The following is a 17,435-nucleotide window of genomic DNA, read 5'->3' on the forward strand; positions in this document are numbered from 1 at the left end:
TTTCTAAGAAGGGAAGGGAGGTCGCTGCTACCTCCACCTGAAAAAAGTTATGTAGGACCCTTTTGACCAGCTGCTATGAGCAGATCAAATCTGCAGCGGACACGAGGCCCAGGTTTACAAACGGCGCATACCAAACTCGCAGGTGAGTGAATTTTTTTTCTGTTTTTAACGTGTTTCTTGCATGAGTGAACGTAAGGAATGAGAAGTTCGAAGAATTTTTTAAATGTATTAACGGGGCGAAAAAACGCCGGGACGTGAAAGACCCAGATTTACAGACGGGAGGTGCCGAAGAAACGTTTGCAGACGAAGGGTTGATGCTGCTCTGAAATCAACACATCAGTTTCGCTCGGAAATTGAGACTTATTCGTCGACAAACCGTGGAACTGATAACATTCATTCGGATGTACCGTCAATCGGTCATGGATTTGTGAATCTTCCAAACTCAAAGCTTGCCATTTGCAGTAACCGCCATACTTTTATTTAAACTCATTCGATTTCCTCCGACTTTTTCGTGAGTGTGCAGTCAGCGTGTCTGGCGAGAATTGCGATGCTTCACAGTCTGTGTACCTACAAATGTGTTCTACTCGCTTTCGTACATCCGAGACAAATCATGCGTGAAGCTTGAGAATGAGAACTTCTTCCGTTATCAGCACCGACCTATGGCACGTTATCTCTAAATTCATAAGTTAGCCGAGAGTCGTCGTCGGATTTATAGTATTACCACGTGGTGGGTTCACCGTCAAGCTCTCGCTCTGCTTCTGCTTATAATTGTTGATCTATACTTGTTACCCCGCGGTGATCGACGTGAGTTAAATTGAAGTTTCATCGTCATATGTTTCGAACAAGTTTCAGGCAATATTCCACTCGTGTAATGGATTACTCAAAGTTTATCAGTAAAAGGTCTGCGAGAAGGAAGTCCAATCTAATTCGTCAGATGAGTACGTATACATGTCACATCTATTTTTTTTTTTTTGTACTTCATACTCTGCTGTTTCTTACACAAAATCGCGAAAATTTAGGTTCCGTAATCAAAAAGCAACGCGAATAAAGAGCGATACATTTGAAGTACAGTCTGTTCAGCTTTCTTGTTATCGGTGCTGTTTTTTTCCGATAATCGCAAGTATCGTAATTGGACTTAGCAACGAGTATAAGAGTAATTCATCCGACCATGAATTAATGAACATCACGCCTAAGTTCTCAATTAATAACACCATAAGCTAAAAAATTTCTCAAATTCCGTAAACAGCGAATGTTACGTGCGTGATGTTTCATTGGATATCACAATTGATACAATAATTATCTCTAGAGTCGATAGATAAGGATGTTGAAATTTATATAACCAGTACTTCAAATGTATGAAATCTCACGCGATCGAGTAATCGAATCGTACAACAGATTGGCAAAAATCTTTCAATAGCTTAAAGGTCTAACAAACCGACAAATTAATACCCAAATGGCATGAAAAAAAAAATCTACCCATTTACAGGCGGAATCTACATGGCGAATCCAGATCTCATACCCTTCGCTGGCGGACTGCCGAACACCGAGACGTTTCCGTTTCAGGAGATAGACGTGACGTACAAAGACGGAACGCGGCACAAGCTGACGGGAAAGGATCTCGACGTGGCCCTGCAGTACGGTCATACAGAGGGGTGAGCACGTATTTCACACTTCCGAGTACGGCACCTCGGGGGGGTGTTTAAATTTTTACATCGCTCATCGATCGCCGAGCGGTTGATTCGTTCGTTCACTCCGCAGGTATCCTCCGCTGATGAAGCTTTGGCGAGATCTTCAAAACAGATGGCACTCACCCCCCCGGGATGATTGGGAAGTGCTCGTGACGACGGGGTCTCAGGAAGCCTGCAGTAGGATCCTTGAGCATTTCCTCGACGAGGGCGACGCCGTGATGGTTCAGGTCCCGGCCTACACCGGGACTCTGGGGGCGGTAAAAGACGACCCAGATATTATTTTTCCGGGACGAGGAGGGCTAAGAAATGTAAAAGAAGGCTCTTTCCGGGGGGATGAATACGAAATTCGACGAAGCACGGCCCGTCGGTCGGTCGATAAATCCTGGGGGTGAAATGGCGCGTGACACGTTTTGCGAGGTGTCAAGGGTTCGAGCCGATTCTCCTGCAGCGCCGCTATTTTTCTCAACCGATTTGGTTCGCCACTGTCTACAGTCAGTCCGGGGTGCAAATGATCGCGCGATAGATGGATAGAAGTAAAAGCGGATTGGAATTGATCAGGGAGTGGAAAAGTCCGTGTTCGCTGGATTTAATGATCGTCAGAGGGAGTGCGGAGCGCGAAAATTAAAGATGAATTTTAATTAATCCCACCATGCGGAAATAAGTTATTCAGCTTTGACTGAGACACGATCTTGCGGTCTTATCACTTGCGACTTTCACGTTCCGGGGCGAAGCTTTTCGAGCCTGCGCTGATTAAAGTAATCGCGGTATTCACAATGAGATGTGATTAGTGCGACCCAGATAAAACCGAGGCTACGAAATTCGTTGCACAACCTCTGATCATCGATCCGGGAGAGATTTTAATTGAGCTACATCTGTCGGTGCTTTTGTTCGGTGAAAAAAAAAAAAAGTATATGCTTCGGTTTTATCGTTAGATTGAAAGTTTCATTAGTTCACCTATGCAATTCCGGTCACGGCCAATTACGCTGCGCGTATTTTTCTTTACTTTATCGGGAGCTACACACGTGCGCTGAAACAGCACCAGCAATATGCGGTTACACGTATCAAGTCGAATAGAGCTACCTCTCCTAATAGTGTAATTCAAGGCAATTTTCTCGGACCGTGAATGTTGCTAAACGCGTTTCGTGTTCGGACATTTACCCGCGAAGTTACACGCACGAATTCAGACCAGCGTAATAAGATTACGACGGGAATTCTGTAGCCCGTCGGTTTAAGTAGGGCGGCTAACAATTATGCGCAAGGGGTTTCAGCGCACCCTTCATCCCCTGCGGAGTCCTAAACCACGTTAATACGTTTATTAATCAAACATACCGCAGCGGATCAGCACCGCCGTCAAGTCTAGCGATATGGTCCGGAGAAAATGAAGAAAAAATACCGTCACGATTTTATTACGATGAAACCGGGAGATGCGGAGACTCGCCTTTTCCGAGCACGGGCCGGGAATCCGGGCAGCTCAAAGAAACTTGGGCACTTTCTCGATTAGGCTTTTCCGCGTGATTTAACGGGCCGTGTCAGCCCGTCGGCACTCTAATCCTCGCGTCGCGAAGCGTCGCGTATGAGGGGGGTCCCGGGAATTGGGGGTAGAAAAATTTTCCCCCTTTTTTTCCCGCTACAGCTCGACCCCTTGGCGCCGGAGTTCATCGGAATCGAGCAGGACGCCGAGGGCATCGTGCCGAACAAGATCCGTCAAGTCTGCGAGGCGAGGATGAGGGATGGCCTTCCAAAGCCAAAGGTTGGTTCAAGGTCGACGGCGAGGCGGAGCGGAAACCCATGAAATATGTTCGTTCTTCCGCATTACAGCTACTCAGCGTCAATCCGACGGGTTCTAATCCGACCGGAGCTGTTCTCTCCGAGGAACGTAGGCGCGAGGTTTACGCTCTCGCCCAGAAGTACGATTTCCTGATACTCGAGGATGATGCCTACTACTTCGTCAACTTCCTCGAGCACCGGCCCACCAGCTTCTTCTCCATGGATACCGACGGTCGGGTAATGAGGGTGGACTCCTTCAGCAAAATCTTGAGCGCCGGAATTCGCATCGGAATTTTGACCGCTCACAAGGATGTCATCAGGCAAATAACCATGCACATTACCAGCGGGACGCTTCACACTTCCTCTTTGTCTCAGGTGAAAATTTTTCGATTTTTATTTCACGTCTTTTTGGTATCTCTTGAAACCTTACACTCCTTGACGGAACCAAAGACAAGGCCTGCCTTTGATCTCTCCGGTCTTGTCAGAGTTGGATTGACGCGATTGCAAAAACTGATATGTATTTAAGATGCTGGTCTACAAGCTGCTGAACACGTGGGGTCCGGAAAGGTTCGAGCAGCACCTGGGAGAAGTTCAAAGCTTTTACAGAAAAAAGAGGGACATGATGGTGTCTCTCGTTGAAAAGCATCTTACTGGTAAACTGCTGTCTACGTACAGTACCTATAATACTTATACGCCCAAGGTTCATTGGCGATGTATCGAAACGTCACGCCCGTCCATTTTCGATTCCACAGGGCTGGCCGAGTGGTCAGTTCCCGAGGGAGGCATGTTCATATGGATCAAAGTCAAGTCGATCGACAACGTCTTCGATCTGGTAATGGAGCAATTCGTCGCAAATGGTGTTCTCGTTCTTCCCGGTCACGCTTTCAACGAAGACATCAAAGATCCCGACCAGCATGTGAGGCTCAGCTACAGCTACGCTTCTCCGGAAAAAGTTGACAAGGTACAATATTATATTACCACATTGCTACGTGACACCGTACGCGTATAATCAATGGTTTTTTTCCAGGGCCTCTCGATCATGGCGAGACTAATCAAGGAGCACATCAGGAAAAATAATGTTCAAGGGCAATGATGATGGCAATATTATACCGAGTCGTTTATACGAGTACGTCATTTTATTGCTATCCTCAATTACAGTTTGTCTGTTCGGTTTCACGATACTCTTATGTTATCGCACTGCGATATTGGATCCCATTGTTTTTAGCGTCGAATTTATTTCCGACGTGACGGAAATCACTTGCTTTGTACGCGTATCTTAAACTGAACAGACCAACAGTACGTTAATACAATTGAATAAATACCCGTCAAGCACCGTTCATTGCATTCGTATAAGTGAATTATTATAACACTCCGTCAATTTATCTCTCTCCCTCTTTCTCTCCATCTCGCTTGTTAACGGAAATCGTCCCGGTATTTCTATGATACATATAACCAGCACGAACCGACGTAATTATCAATTTACGAACTGTATGATTAATTCAACGCGACACGCAGTCCGTGAAAATGAAACTATAGTCCAACGACCCGTTGTGTCTGCTCGCTTTTCGGTTATTCGGGCAAATCGACACATCGAAAACTGGCGAGCCTGCAGTTCGGATGTAAAATCAAATGACACGTTTTCGCACCTACCGATTTCACACCCTCTCACCTTTTTTTCTCATATTTATAGATCGCAGGCCTGATTATCTTGCAAAAGAGTTTCGTAAAAATCAACGCCTCCTTTTCGCCGGCCAAGATACACAGTCTGGTATTAATTTGACCTTTCGGAAAGTCAGTTTCAACGAGGTCTGCGCGACTCGTCGAATACTCCGTATAAACGTGGGTGCAGGTTGTCCGTGTCTGCGTCGCGGACGTTGCATGTATCGCATACACGTCAGTCAACACCGCGCAAGCCTGTAGACTCCAGTGACAATTATATTACGACAGGAATTCCATCGGTCGTCGGATTGAAGGGACCAATATTGTACGTGTCGACATTGACAAATTGGGAAAATACACCGCGGATTCGATGGAAGGATATTTGTTCGCTGAAAAATCGTGATATCTTTTCAAACCAGCTGTAACTAATCGCTGATGACCAACGTGGCCATAAGCCTAGTCAAGTGTTTTGGAACGTATCTTGAGTCATAAAAAAAAAAAAAAAAAAAAACTTGCCTTGCTCATCACCGATCCTCTTAAATCGCAGTCAATTACGTGCGAGATGGATGGGCGAGTTTCACGAAGACCTTCGGGATCTCCCCGCACCTTGTCTTCGTTAATACGCTAATTAATTATGTATATCGTGCAGCGGATGCGGGTCGTCGAGGAGTCTAGCTTGGTAATTTGGAGAACCCATTTGCATGAAAGGTAAAACAAAAGGCAAAAAGCAAAAAGTAAACAAAAAGTATATCCAGCAGGGCGACGGCGAGGATAATAAAATTTCGCGAGGTTGGCCGAGTAGACGGCTTCTTTTCCTCGCACCCTTCTCCGCATTACATTTATACTCTTACGCTCTATAGATGTTTTTTTCCCTCTCTTGCGGTGTTTAAGTGGGGCATAACGGACAATTAATTTGTAGCTGGCCGGCAGGAGTGTCGCGTTTTTTTACCTTCTTCTTTTACCCTGTAACACAGGAGCCGATGCGAGGTATAATGACCAATTTGCGGAAGTTAGAGACGACGATCAATTTATTAATGTCGCAAGAGAGTACAAGAGCTCCAACTACGTATCAAACCAACACAAGATCGCTCGTTCCGTCGTTGCTTAAGGAATATCGGATAAAAATAATACTATTTTAACGACCTGCCAAGCACATCGAGCTTCTATGCACGATGCACTGTATCATGTATTTTCGCTCGAAGAATTACGCGCAACGGTAAGTAAAGACGAGATATCGACGTAGTCGTATTGACAGCGACGTTGAATTGAGGCTGTACCCAATCTTACGCTCCCGTGAACGGGAAAAGTGTTATCGGCCTCCTATTCGCAGCTCTGACCACGAACACCTATATCCGTTTTCCCTTTCTCATAACTCCCTACGAGAAATAGCGTTTATGCGATTCGGCAATTTCAAATGGCATTTTTACGTTGCCCAAATAGAACGATGTATTAACACGTAAGCCGGAATTCTGCAAATTTCCGGGAAATTTTTTAATTACAAGCAATGGCAAAGGATCATTTTACGTTCTAAGATAAGTTTCAGCGAGACTGAAAAATTGTAATTCTCGTAAACTACTTGGCGGTATAAAAATTCCTGGCATCCTGAAGCACGGAATCAATTCTCCAACGTGTAATTACATTTCGAGGTAGTAGGATAAGAAGATAAAATCATCCGGCTCCGGAGAACCTGTGAAAAAAAGAAAAAAAAAACCTAAAAAATTGGCAGGAATATAAATTTTATTTTCCTCTACGATTGCTTAAAGTAAACACATCTCCCACGACGGAGTTTCGAAATTCTAGTTCTGTTCGAAATTTTCATCGATAGCCAAGGTGTCCCGCCGACAATTGACTGGGGCAATTGATAGACACCCCAGGGTACCAATTGCGGCAACGAAAGCTTCGTATTTCAGTCTAAGAAGAGCGAAGCGGGTCCGCGCGACGGCTAGACGCTAACGAATATCTCCGAAAATATATAGACAGTCTTTGGTGTATTCACGTACGTGCCTACATACGTATGGATGTACGTACGTACACAGGCGCGGCAGAGGTTGTGGATCGGGGTTCGGGCCGCGGAGCAAGTGCAGCATTGTTGATATCGAGGCCTGCCAGAGCGACGTCGGGCCGCGGAATAAGGGCGAAGAGGGTGAGGGGGTGAAGGGGGGGGGGGGGGGGTGAAGGGGGGAGGGGGGGAAGGGCGTCGCGACGTCGGGGCCACGTGACCCGTCGGCAGAATCCGCGGCGTCCGTAGAAAATCTAAATCCGTCCGAGCCGAAGAAGAGAGGCCGTCCGTCCGACGTCGGCCCGCTGCCTCCGAGATTCAAGCAAGCCAGCGATCGCGCCGCGCGGCATATAATAATAAAACGCGTCGAGTTTTTACCGTGCGCGGCGTTCCCCGGCTGTGCACGGATCAACGTCGCGTTCTCGAACGAAATCTTTTGGGAGAGACCAGTTTTTTTTACACATCTTCGTCGTTCCCGACGAGGGAGCGAAAACCTCTCCCTGCAGGACTTCGTGACTCCGGCTGGAGAACGATGATTCGAGTGGACGAGACCGATCCGGTCGGCGGTAAGAATTTTCCCTTGATGTGAAACCGTACCGCTTATCACCCTTGGATTAACACCGTCGAGGAATAGTCGCTCGGTTGAAGAGGCGCGCGTGAGAAACGCGGTGGAAATTGCGGAAGGAGCAACAGTTTGGACCAAAAACTGGGGTCGACGTATCGTCGGCGTCCTTTTTTACCCAGCTGATTTAACGCCACCTCCGCATATCCGCGTTCCGGGACCAAGTCTCGACGTTTTTCTTTTTCTTTCCTTTTTGGTGTTTTTTTTTTTTTTTTTCTTTTTTTAAACTCTCCCTGAAACGTGTTGCGTGTGTCCCCGGTTACACCGATCGTAACTTTTAATTATTTTCACCTCTTTCAGAGATCGAGCCCAGCTTCCCCTATCGTGACGTCGCGGTGAGGCATGGTGTTCAATTCGCGGACCAGTATGACATCGAATCGGAAATTGGCAGGTGAGTACCTGCGTGATTAATTGTTATGAACAATCGTGCAGGGGTCGAAGCTGGCGAAATAAACGTCCATCTTTGTCTCCCAGATTGCGTGCCACCGATCCAGAACGATACGCTTGAATAAGAATAGCTTTCTTCTAGGCGAAATTCGAATTGATCGCATAAATAAGTACGCGAACACATACACACACACACACGCGTGCACCGCGATGTGAACGCTGGTGAGACGCGCCTGTATGATCGGAGAATTGCCAATTCCGCGGTTTTTCACTATTTCCAAACCGACGCGTGTGAGAATTTCTGTCTGCGTATGCTACATCTGCGGAGGCTGAAATGAATTCTTTGTTTTATTACCTCGCATTATAGGTACAAAATATATAAGGTGAGAATAGGTTGAAATAGACGGAACAACAATTCTCGAGAACAGTAACACGCTTTTCCGATAAAACATTTTTCTCTTTCAATAGAAAACACGCACGGAGTTCAACGATTAATCAGTGCATCATGTATCGATTCGATAAATTTGTAACAGCGTAGAAAACGGCTGCAATTCCGTTCGAAACGCGTACAGTGAAAAAGACCCGCGGTAAAAAAGACGATCACGATCGAGCCAAAATTTCAAGTGCAGGATCACGATCGGAATTTTATTGAGCGTTGGCGTCCGGCTCAGCTGGTTTTATCTTGGCATTTGGAATATGCAGATAGGTGTAAGGCGGGTCTAGGAATGATCGATCTGCGTATCTATCCGGACCGATGATTCGTTTCGTGAAAGAGCCAAGCTGGCAATTGAGGCGTACTGAAAATAAAGCGTGTCTTGTCCTATGTACGTACGTACAACCATATACGTATATAATATATACATATATATATCTGGTCGTAATTATTATACGGTGGCGCAGCGAATGGGAAAAGGCGGACGTCGCGACGCCGGGCGTCGAAGCGTGTGCGTGACACGTCTATAAAAACACATGGCGCATTACCAGCTCCTGCACGGGACTAATGATCGTAAGTGAGAAAACGCAATCGAAAACATGAATCTGACCGAATGCAGACATATGTACACGGTGAGAAGAAGAAGAGCAGATTTTACTGAAAACTGGAGGAAAAGAGGTACACGTCACGGTTTTTGTTAAAATATACCCTTGTCAAAGATATTTGTTGTTTTTTTTTTCTTTTTTTTTTACTGCAAATGTAGCAGATTTCACTAAGTAAATTTTTTCAAAGAACCTTACGCCTCCCTCTTCCCTTACAGTTTTTAGAAAAATCTTACACCCTTGACAGGTTGTTTACACGCGTTTACCAGCGTTCTCAGTTGTCGAAGGAAGTGACTCGTTCGCCAAACGCCAGCTCATCGCTCGCGCTAACGAACGCGTTGTTGGGAAACAATTCGCTCCCGCTACAAGGTCTAACTCGCTGGCGTTTTTCCCGAGCTAGATTTCACCGGCTCGCGTTGATGCACTCACACAGTTTCGCTGCCATTATCTCGGCTCGCACGGACGTCGCTCAGGCTCCTCGGTATTGGTAATCAAGGTCTCTCTGTCTATAAATAATACACCTACACGTTCCTCGTGTTCACTCCTCTACCTCTTCGTTCGATGCTGCGGCCTCTGGCCCATAGACTTGGTGTTTTATTCCGGGGGGATCCAGAGGCCACGACCCGGCTCACCTGAGACCGTCGTACCCGAAGGTATGCCTGAATCACCTTCTCCTTTACCCAGAAATCCGTTCTAACTCTTCTCGGCAGCGAAACAGCGGAATTAACCGCTCGTTCATTCATCCTTTCCATCGGAACTAGCTTATTCTCAGATATTTACAACTGTACGGTACGTATGTGTAATTCTGCGCCGAAGAATCCGACTGATCGTAAATTACAAGAGTTGCGTTTACACGAGATTGTCCGTTTAGTGGGATGAGACACAGTCCAGTTGGTACAATTTACGATTTCTTTTGTGCCGATAAACACTGTAATACACACCGGAAATTCTACATATAGTGTAACGACGTTTGGCCTTGGTAATTTTTAAATAAAAACCAGCCAGGTATTTATCAACGGATCCGCGCTTTGCCCAGAAAAATTTGGCACTAGAAAAATTTAATCGCTTTACCTATTTCTGAATGTATTTCAAGCTGTCGGGGGAAATGTGACACAGAGGTGGGGTTTTATCAATCCGATCTTCGGGGCAGCTGGTAATTATAAGCGATAACGTGACGGCATACTCGCAAGTAGGGATCGTGCTACGACTCGTCGAATAAGGGAGGCTAACAGAAATCGCAAAAAAAAAAGAAAAGAAAAGAAAACACTCGCGTGCTTCAGGAACTGCGATGTGCTGCAAAATTTGGCAAAGTCGGCAGCGATGAATTGACAATAACATTAAGGAGCGGGTGTTACTTTCACGCGAGGTGAATTCTTGCGCGTCATAATGTGTCATCCTGGTGCGACGAGAGTATTGACGCTGTGCCAACTGACCCGCGTGGCCAAAAGATGACAGGGCCTGTCGCTTAATTAAGTATACCCTCGCCGAATGAGAACATTGTACAAACACGGGGTTGGTGATTTCATTTCAGGGGTAAATTCGGAACGGTCTATAGATGCAAGGAAAAGTCGAGCGGTCTTCACCTCGCCGCCAAAGTGGTCAACACCAATCGCAAGGAAGACAGAAGGACCGTCGAACGGGAAGTCGAGATCATGCGGAGGCTCCAGCATCCCCGGCTTATACAACTATACGACGCAATCGCGACCGGAAACAACATTTACGTAATACTGGAACTGTACGGTTTTACTTATCAGACAATATATTCCAGCTTTGGCGTCACCTCGATTATTCCAACCCTGTGCGGTTGAGTTTAGATGAGAAAATTAATCTCCAGAGATGTCTTTATACTTATTCTGTCTATTGTCTATTTTTATTTTTTTTTTTGTTCTTTGTTCATGATTCGGAAATTTATGCAGAGAAGAAAACGCTAAAATGAGAATATAAAAGCTGAACGATTTCTTATCCATGTTATTATTATTATTACTATTATCATCTTTGTTATTGTTATTGTTATTATTATTCTCGTCGGCAATCAGCTAGTGTATCAACAAATATATTTTGCACGTTGCATATTACTTGCCTGCAAAGGATCACGGGTGGCGAACTGTTCGAGAGAGTGATCGATGACGACTTTGTCCTGACTGAAAGAAGCTGCGCCGTTTTTATGCGACAGATATGCGAGGGTATCGAGTTCGTCCATGGACAGAACATATTGCACCTAGATCTCAAGGTATGGTGGATCGAAAGAGCAGAAAAAATTCGTCCGATGATATTGATTGTTTTAGAAAACATGCGTTAGTACAACGATTTTAAAACCAGCTTGCTGGCTTTTAGACTATTACTTATCGGTAAATTTTGTTTACTTATCTGACACCCATGAAACGCCTATACTATAACTGGAATATTATTTTTTCACCGAAAGCCCGAGAACATCTTGTGCCTCACGAAAGAGGGAAACCGAATAAAGATAATAGACTTTGGACTAGCGAGGAAATACGATCCGAACAAGAAGCTCCAAGTTTTGTTCGGTACTCCGGAATTCGTGGCACCGGAAGTTGTAAACTTTGACCAAATCGGTTTCGGCACAGACATGTGGAGCATTGGCGTGATCTGCTACGTTCTGTGAGTTCACACTACCAACCAATACTTGTGTATAATCGAATAGCTGCATGGGTGTAAAATTGGCATGGTATCATCATTCGCAAAACTCACACCACTTGGCAGATAAAATTGTACTTCTGTGTTTCACGTGCGTTATTGCCGACGAGCCTTGGTGGAGAGGAATTCAGAGGCGAGCACGAAAGGGTCATTTGGAGTTATGCAACCCTTAACACTTCATATTTACCAGATACCGTATAACTTGATTCATCCTACTTTACACAAATTCCAAACCATGTAAATATTTAGCTACACATCGCATGTATGTATCTACAATGTATACGTATATAGGTGTATATATTGGCTCGCAAAGTTTGTTATTTTTTTACAAAAAAGAAACAAACGTCAAGTTTATGCATTTGTTTTCACAATAAACATTATAACTATAGTTATGCACTCTTGTCAGTTAATCGGTCCAAGCATTTCACGACTAGTCGACAAATTGCGCAAGACGGTGAGGGTGTCATTCGTTATATGGTTCAGAAGAAAAGCTTCGAATCCAACCGATTTTGCAGGCGACGCGACGTATTTTAATTTTTGAAATCATTCTTTTTCTAGTCCGAAACTGTAGGTCGACTGTGAACCGAATGCCTAGTTTCGATACTCATTTATCTCACCGATTTCGTGTTCCGTAGGTTGTCGGGACTCTCGCCATTTATGGGAGACACCGACATTGAAACGATGGCGAACGTGACCATTGCAAAATACGACTTCGACGACGAAGCGTTCGCCGAGATATCCGACGAGGCGAAAGATTTCATAAAAAGTCTTCTAGTTAAGGATAAGGGGTAAGTGTCGATCAATTAAATATAATCGTATACCTGAAACGATGCCTCGTCCGAGATCGATGCATAAATTCGCTCGCGTAGTTTGCCGATCAGTTTATTACTTAAGATAAGGAAAATATCCGTGGCACGCCCTCCCACGAACAGCCTTGAGGTCCTCGTTTTCAAGGTCAAAGATAAGACCACTCGAAAACGAAAGCGGCAATGCTCACACTCCTCCGTCTTCAGCTGACAGGAAAATTTTTACGAAATGACCCTCCTCAGTTTCAATATCATATACTTGGCGGGATTTAGGACGAGTCGAAAACATTCGACGCCTATACTGTTCCAGCTATCCATCTTGCCATGTTGTTGTACCGCATTCTAGGTTGCTACGTCAACGTTTCGTTTGCCAAATAACGTACATTTATTACGAGAAGGTACAATTTATTCATATATTCCGATTATGTTCCCTGTCCGGGTCGACGTACTTCTGGGATTGAAAACTTTGCGTCGAATGTTTCACTTCTCGCAAAATCCTGCACGCTGTGTTAAATGGGCCGGAGGAGTTGCGCATTGTCAGATTTTTCGTAAGGATAAAACTAAATTCCCTTGTCGTGTTGTCTTTCAGGGGGCGCGCTTCGGCGTCGCAGTGCCGCGCTCACGCTTGGCTGACCCGGAAGAGCCCCCCCGCCCCTAGTCCCAAGATTCCCTCTCAGCCGGAAGTAGTGCCGGCAAAAGATAGCGAGATCAGGAACGGGGTGAGGGAGGAGCTCGAAGTAACCAAGGACAATCTGAGGCTGTTCGTGGAACGGTGGCGCGAGCACCCCGACAGTCCGTACGCGGTTGACGCGGCGTTTTGCCCGGGTTGCCTGCGACCGGAAGCAGCGGACCTTGGGGAGTCCCTCGTCGGCGGTCTCGAGTCGATATCAACGCGGGGTCAGAGTCCCTCGCCGTGCGGAAGCCTCTGGAGTTCCGGGGACTCGGTAAACGGGGACAACACGATCCTGCTCACAGTACCGGGGTCTGGGTCGAGGGGGGCCTTTGATAGGCGGGCCTCGGAGGGGACGGGGACGGGTGCCGAGAAGCAGCGGGATCCGGCCGCTCAGATCGTCCTCGCCGAGGAGATAATCAAGCTGTCCGAGCACCTACGCGCCATCGCGTTGGGCCCACGTCTTGCGGGGACCAACGTCGAGGGGGCGGCGCCGCGTTCTCCGGCCGTGGTGGTCGAATCCGCGTCGATCGGCAGCCACCTGGAAGCGGGTGGAAGGCGGAAGCCGAGCGGCGTTGAGAGGAGCGCGGAGATCAGGCCTGCGGAGCCATCCCCGGCAGCTAGGGGAAACGAAATATCCGAAAAACTGTCGAGGATCGTTAGGCAGAGAAAGACCAACGGCACAGCTTTTGGCGGGGTGGGAAAATTCGCCAACACGAAGGAGGGGCCCGTCGACGTCACCCCTGGGTTCGGGCCAACGACCAGGAAGACTCGGCGCCCCCCGGAGCGAAGCGACGCCATCCTCTCGGAACACCAGAACACCACGGCCAGCGTCAAAGCCGCAGAAAGGACCGATTCCGGTTGGAGAACACGCGCCCCCCTAGTGCGGACGAGCTGCTTTTCCTCCTTCAACTCCTCCACGATATCCTCCTCCTCCTCCTCCTCTTCCCCGCAGAACTCGAGGCTGCAGGACGATCGGACCACCGATCCGATGCCGATCAGGGTGCCGCCCGCTGTAAACGCCGCGAAGGAAGTCGACCTGACGCCTCCGTGGCGTCGAGCGAAACTGCACCGGTTCACGGAGTCCGGTCGCGACGTGCCGCGGATATCGAATCTCCGGGATTTGCACCGGAACCTGAACCTCGACGAGCCAACGAGCACGAAGAATCTACTTCTGCAGTTACTCGAGGAGTGGGACGACGGGCATACCGGAACCCGGCAGAACGGCATCGGCCGGAAGTCGGTCAGCCTCGACTGGTGCGGCGAAGAATCCGTCGCCAGGCGCTCGATGAACTCCTTGGCCGAGTACTTCCAGTCCGAGCAGCAAAAACCGCCCCCTGTCGACCCGACGCCCTCGGTTCACCGCTGACCGGGGGCACCGTCTCTCCCTGTTACTGCAAACGCCTCGACTTTTCGTTCTCTATACCGGCGCGGCACATTCGCGGCTTGCCTTTTCCTCCATTTCTACTGTTCTAGCCCGAACAAAAGCAAACAAAATACATAACTTAACGTAATAGAACGATCCTTCGTTCGCCAGCTGCTCGATTCCCACTTGCCTAATTATTAACCGTAGCATTGTACTTCCTCGTTTCGCCTATGCGACTTACACTCTAGGAGGGTGTTTTCTACGGCTTGATCGGTTGATATTGCACGCTGTAGGTATTGTGGTTGGGTTAGTGAATTTCGGTGCAATTCACAAATCGAGCAGTTTAATTATCCCCTATAGGACCGAAAGCCGATACACCGGCTCGAAAGTTGTGTCATCTTTTTCACCATCCAACCCAATGACAGTAACGGTAAAGGCTTGGTACTTGAAACTGGAAAGTTGAAAAAATATGTCAAGGTCCTGTAAGGGTTAATATCGAGTTAATCAAAGCTTATTGATAATGCACGGAAATATAGTTAAATAATAAATATAATATATTATATAAATATACAAAAAGTACTGTTATACACGTGTAAACACAGAATGAAGGGTATATCGTATTACCTGTACTATATAGTATACATGTATTTTCCGTCGTTCGTAATACGAGAGTTGTACCAGAATTAAGGCAGAATAAAGACTTTTTATTCTTCGAACAGATGACTCGAAACTTGAACTGTGTATAGTGGCGAGAATGTCACTCAGTTTCGTTAGATAAAGATAATCACAAATAGCTACATAAACAACAATTATTTTCTTGCATAAGGCACCGAGAGAAATAGAAATTCCAAATAGATACTTTTACTCAGCTCCGCCGCTTCAAACGCAATGTAAATTTGACCTAGTAATATGTCTACAGTGGGTTCGTAACACTCATCACTTTAACGAATACTTATGAACCAGAGAAATATGGACAAATTATTCTAGTGTAATGAGATACACAGTGGTTGGGTAGTTTATTGAAGGGTAATAAAATAAGTGAAAACACAGAGAAATGAAGGATAAATAGAATAGGAGCGTAATATACTTACTCACCTTTTGTATGACAGGAATCGAAAATAAATTTTATATATGCAGGAAACGGCCGAGGGCAGACCAGTTGGTGGAACATCGGTGGCTGGAGGCGGCGCTCGACAATCCGATATCGAAGGTTCGCCTGAAGCGTTACGTTATCAAGAAGCGATGGGTGAAGGCGGTCAACACTATATTGGCCCTGAGACGCATGGGAGCCCGAATAGATCTCGAGCTAGTCTAGCAGTTTAGGAGAAACCCGGTGACTTTCGACCTTTCTGTCACGTCTCTCGTTCGCCCCATCCCTGATTCTAAATTCCCTTAACAGACGGTTGAAGTGAGTGAAATCCGCTTCGACGAATAATCAAATTAATACGTACTGACGCTGATTATAATTCTGTATTATATTGTATAATTATAATTTACACATAACTCGATATTATATTCCGTGTATAGAATATAGTATGATCTAGATAATACAATGGTGAAATTGTGTATTTTAATGATGAAATAAATAAAGAAGATATTAATACGATATTCACGATGTTCTACCCTGGCGTTCTTTTTATTATCCTGAGCTCAGAGGAATCTGATACGGTTGCCAAAAAGCTACCAAAATAATACGCTGGCCGCAAGCTATGTACACGTATGACATGATCTTTCATAGCTGAACGTATATTTACTCGCGTGCCAGCCTATCGTAGGAAGATACTAAGTTTATTGGATTTTTCATGACAATATCGTGGGTACAGCTGTTTCAGCCGATGAAGCAACAAACTTGCCGTCAGTGAATCAAATCTTGTGGAAGCTTTCTGTTTGTTAATATTAAACGAGAGATAGGTCTCATGTCATTCTCAGATAAAAATCCAGACGGTAAATATTTCGTTAACTGAATTTCGCATGAAACTAAAAGATATTCATCGGATACAAGACGGAATTTGTTTGTAAATAACATGAGCGCCTTATTATAGGCAACCCGCATGACAGATACTTAGTTTGGGTGTACTTACCGACTTGTCGGCGATACAAGAAATTAATAATGAGAATAAATTTCTTCCAAAATTCGTAGCAAAACAGTAATTCAATTGAAGTATAGGTATCCGAGAGAAAAATTTATACATACATCATAAATAATAACAGATCAAATATGATAATGATGCAGAGACCAAGAAGTATATATGCATATGCGGTCCATGTACGATATTGATATATATGATACATTTAGGATTAATACGGGATGCATACTATAAATTTTATAATTTTCCAAGAGACGAACTAGATTATCTACAATAATACGGCTTTAATATGAAAAGAGAAGAATTATTCATTTCGAAATGGGATTCTATTCGACGCGCGCTCGATGTATTCCATAACATTAGTATTCATGATTATTCCAACAACTTTTCATTTGATCTCTCGATCTTAAACTTTGGCTGGCATAGAATCGAAACGCTGGTTTATCTAGTCGCAAGTGAAGTAACTACGTTGGGTGGAGAAGCAGAATTGTTTTTCGAAAAGTGTTCGAATGGAAACAAATCCGGAGTGACTGTAATACATCGCGGATGCGCTAATTTTGATCGAAATGAAATGGATGCTCCGTATATGAGACAGTATTCAACGCAGTGTACCGATTTGAAGACCTAATAAGGTGATGGGGAGAGAAAGAACGAAACTTCTTGAAACTTTAAGTGTATTTTAACACACATT

General features: G+C 45.5%; 2 protein-coding genes across 4 annotated transcripts; both read left to right on the top strand.

Annotated features, from left to right (window-relative positions):
- Positions 1 to 382: 382 nt before the first annotated feature.
- Positions 383 to 4,792, top strand: LOC107221142 (kynurenine/alpha-aminoadipate aminotransferase, mitochondrial). 2 transcript variants are annotated; one of them, XM_046742924.1, is made up of 9 exons: positions 385 to 804; positions 887 to 938; positions 1,487 to 1,652; positions 1,759 to 1,945; positions 3,322 to 3,438; positions 3,507 to 3,830; positions 3,982 to 4,108; positions 4,208 to 4,416; positions 4,483 to 4,792. In XM_046742924.1, exons 2-9 carry the CDS (start codon positions 935 to 937, stop codon positions 4,546 to 4,548), a joined length of 1,200 nt encoding a protein of 399 aa, XP_046598880.1. In that variant the 5' UTR covers positions 385 to 804; positions 887 to 934; the 3' UTR covers positions 4,549 to 4,792. The 2 variants fall into 2 exon arrangements, with proteins under 2 accessions (XP_015515525.1, XP_046598880.1); XM_015660039.2 differs by having other exon boundaries at positions 383 to 938.
- Positions 4,793 to 7,338: 2,546 nt separating this feature from the next.
- On the top strand, positions 7,339 to 15,914 carry LOC107221126 (striated muscle preferentially expressed protein kinase). Of its 2 annotated transcripts, XM_015660018.2 has the most exons (7): positions 7,339 to 7,679; positions 8,036 to 8,126; positions 10,689 to 10,892; positions 11,246 to 11,387; positions 11,580 to 11,779; positions 12,451 to 12,603; positions 13,211 to 15,914. In XM_015660018.2, exons 1-7 carry the CDS (start codon positions 7,646 to 7,648, stop codon positions 14,658 to 14,660), a joined length of 2,274 nt encoding a protein of 757 aa, XP_015515504.1. In that variant the 5' UTR covers positions 7,339 to 7,645; the 3' UTR covers positions 14,661 to 15,914. The 2 variants fall into 2 exon arrangements, with proteins under 2 accessions (XP_015515504.1, XP_046598723.1); XM_046742767.1 differs by lacking the exons at positions 7,339 to 7,679; positions 8,036 to 8,126 and adding an exon at positions 9,619 to 9,810.
- Positions 15,915 to 17,435: the final 1,521 nt, after the last annotated feature.

This window comes from Neodiprion lecontei, chromosome 6 (assembly GCF_021901455.1).
Source record: "Neodiprion lecontei isolate iyNeoLeco1 chromosome 6, iyNeoLeco1.1, whole genome shotgun sequence".
In the NCBI taxonomy this organism is placed as follows: Eukaryota; Metazoa; Arthropoda; class Insecta; order Hymenoptera; family Diprionidae; genus Neodiprion; species Neodiprion lecontei.

What these genes read in the sequence shown, in the direction of transcription:
- LOC107221142 (XM_015660039.2), top strand. Translation starts at nt 833, where the DNA reads ATGTTTCGAACAAGTTTCAGGCAATATTCCACTCGTGTAATGGATTAC. An exon ending in ATGGCCTTCCAAAGCCAAAG is followed by an intron (nt 3,439 to 3,506) that starts GTTGGTTCAAGG and finishes TCCGCATTACAG; the next exon opens with CTACTCAGCGTCAATCCGAC. An exon ending in ACACTTCCTCTTTGTCTCAG is followed by an intron (nt 3,831 to 3,981) that starts GTGAAAATTTTT and finishes TATGTATTTAAG; the next exon opens with ATGCTGGTCTACAAGCTGCT.
- LOC107221126 (XM_015660018.2), top strand. Translation starts at nt 7,646, where the DNA reads ATGATTCGAGTGGACGAGACCGATCCGGTCGGCG. An exon ending in CGAGACCGATCCGGTCGGCG is followed by an intron (nt 7,680 to 8,035) that starts GTAAGAATTTTC and finishes CACCTCTTTCAG; the next exon opens with AGATCGAGCCCAGCTTCCCC. An exon ending in ATTTACGTAATACTGGAACT is followed by an intron (nt 10,893 to 11,245) that starts GTACGGTTTTAC and finishes TTGCCTGCAAAG; the next exon opens with GATCACGGGTGGCGAACTGT.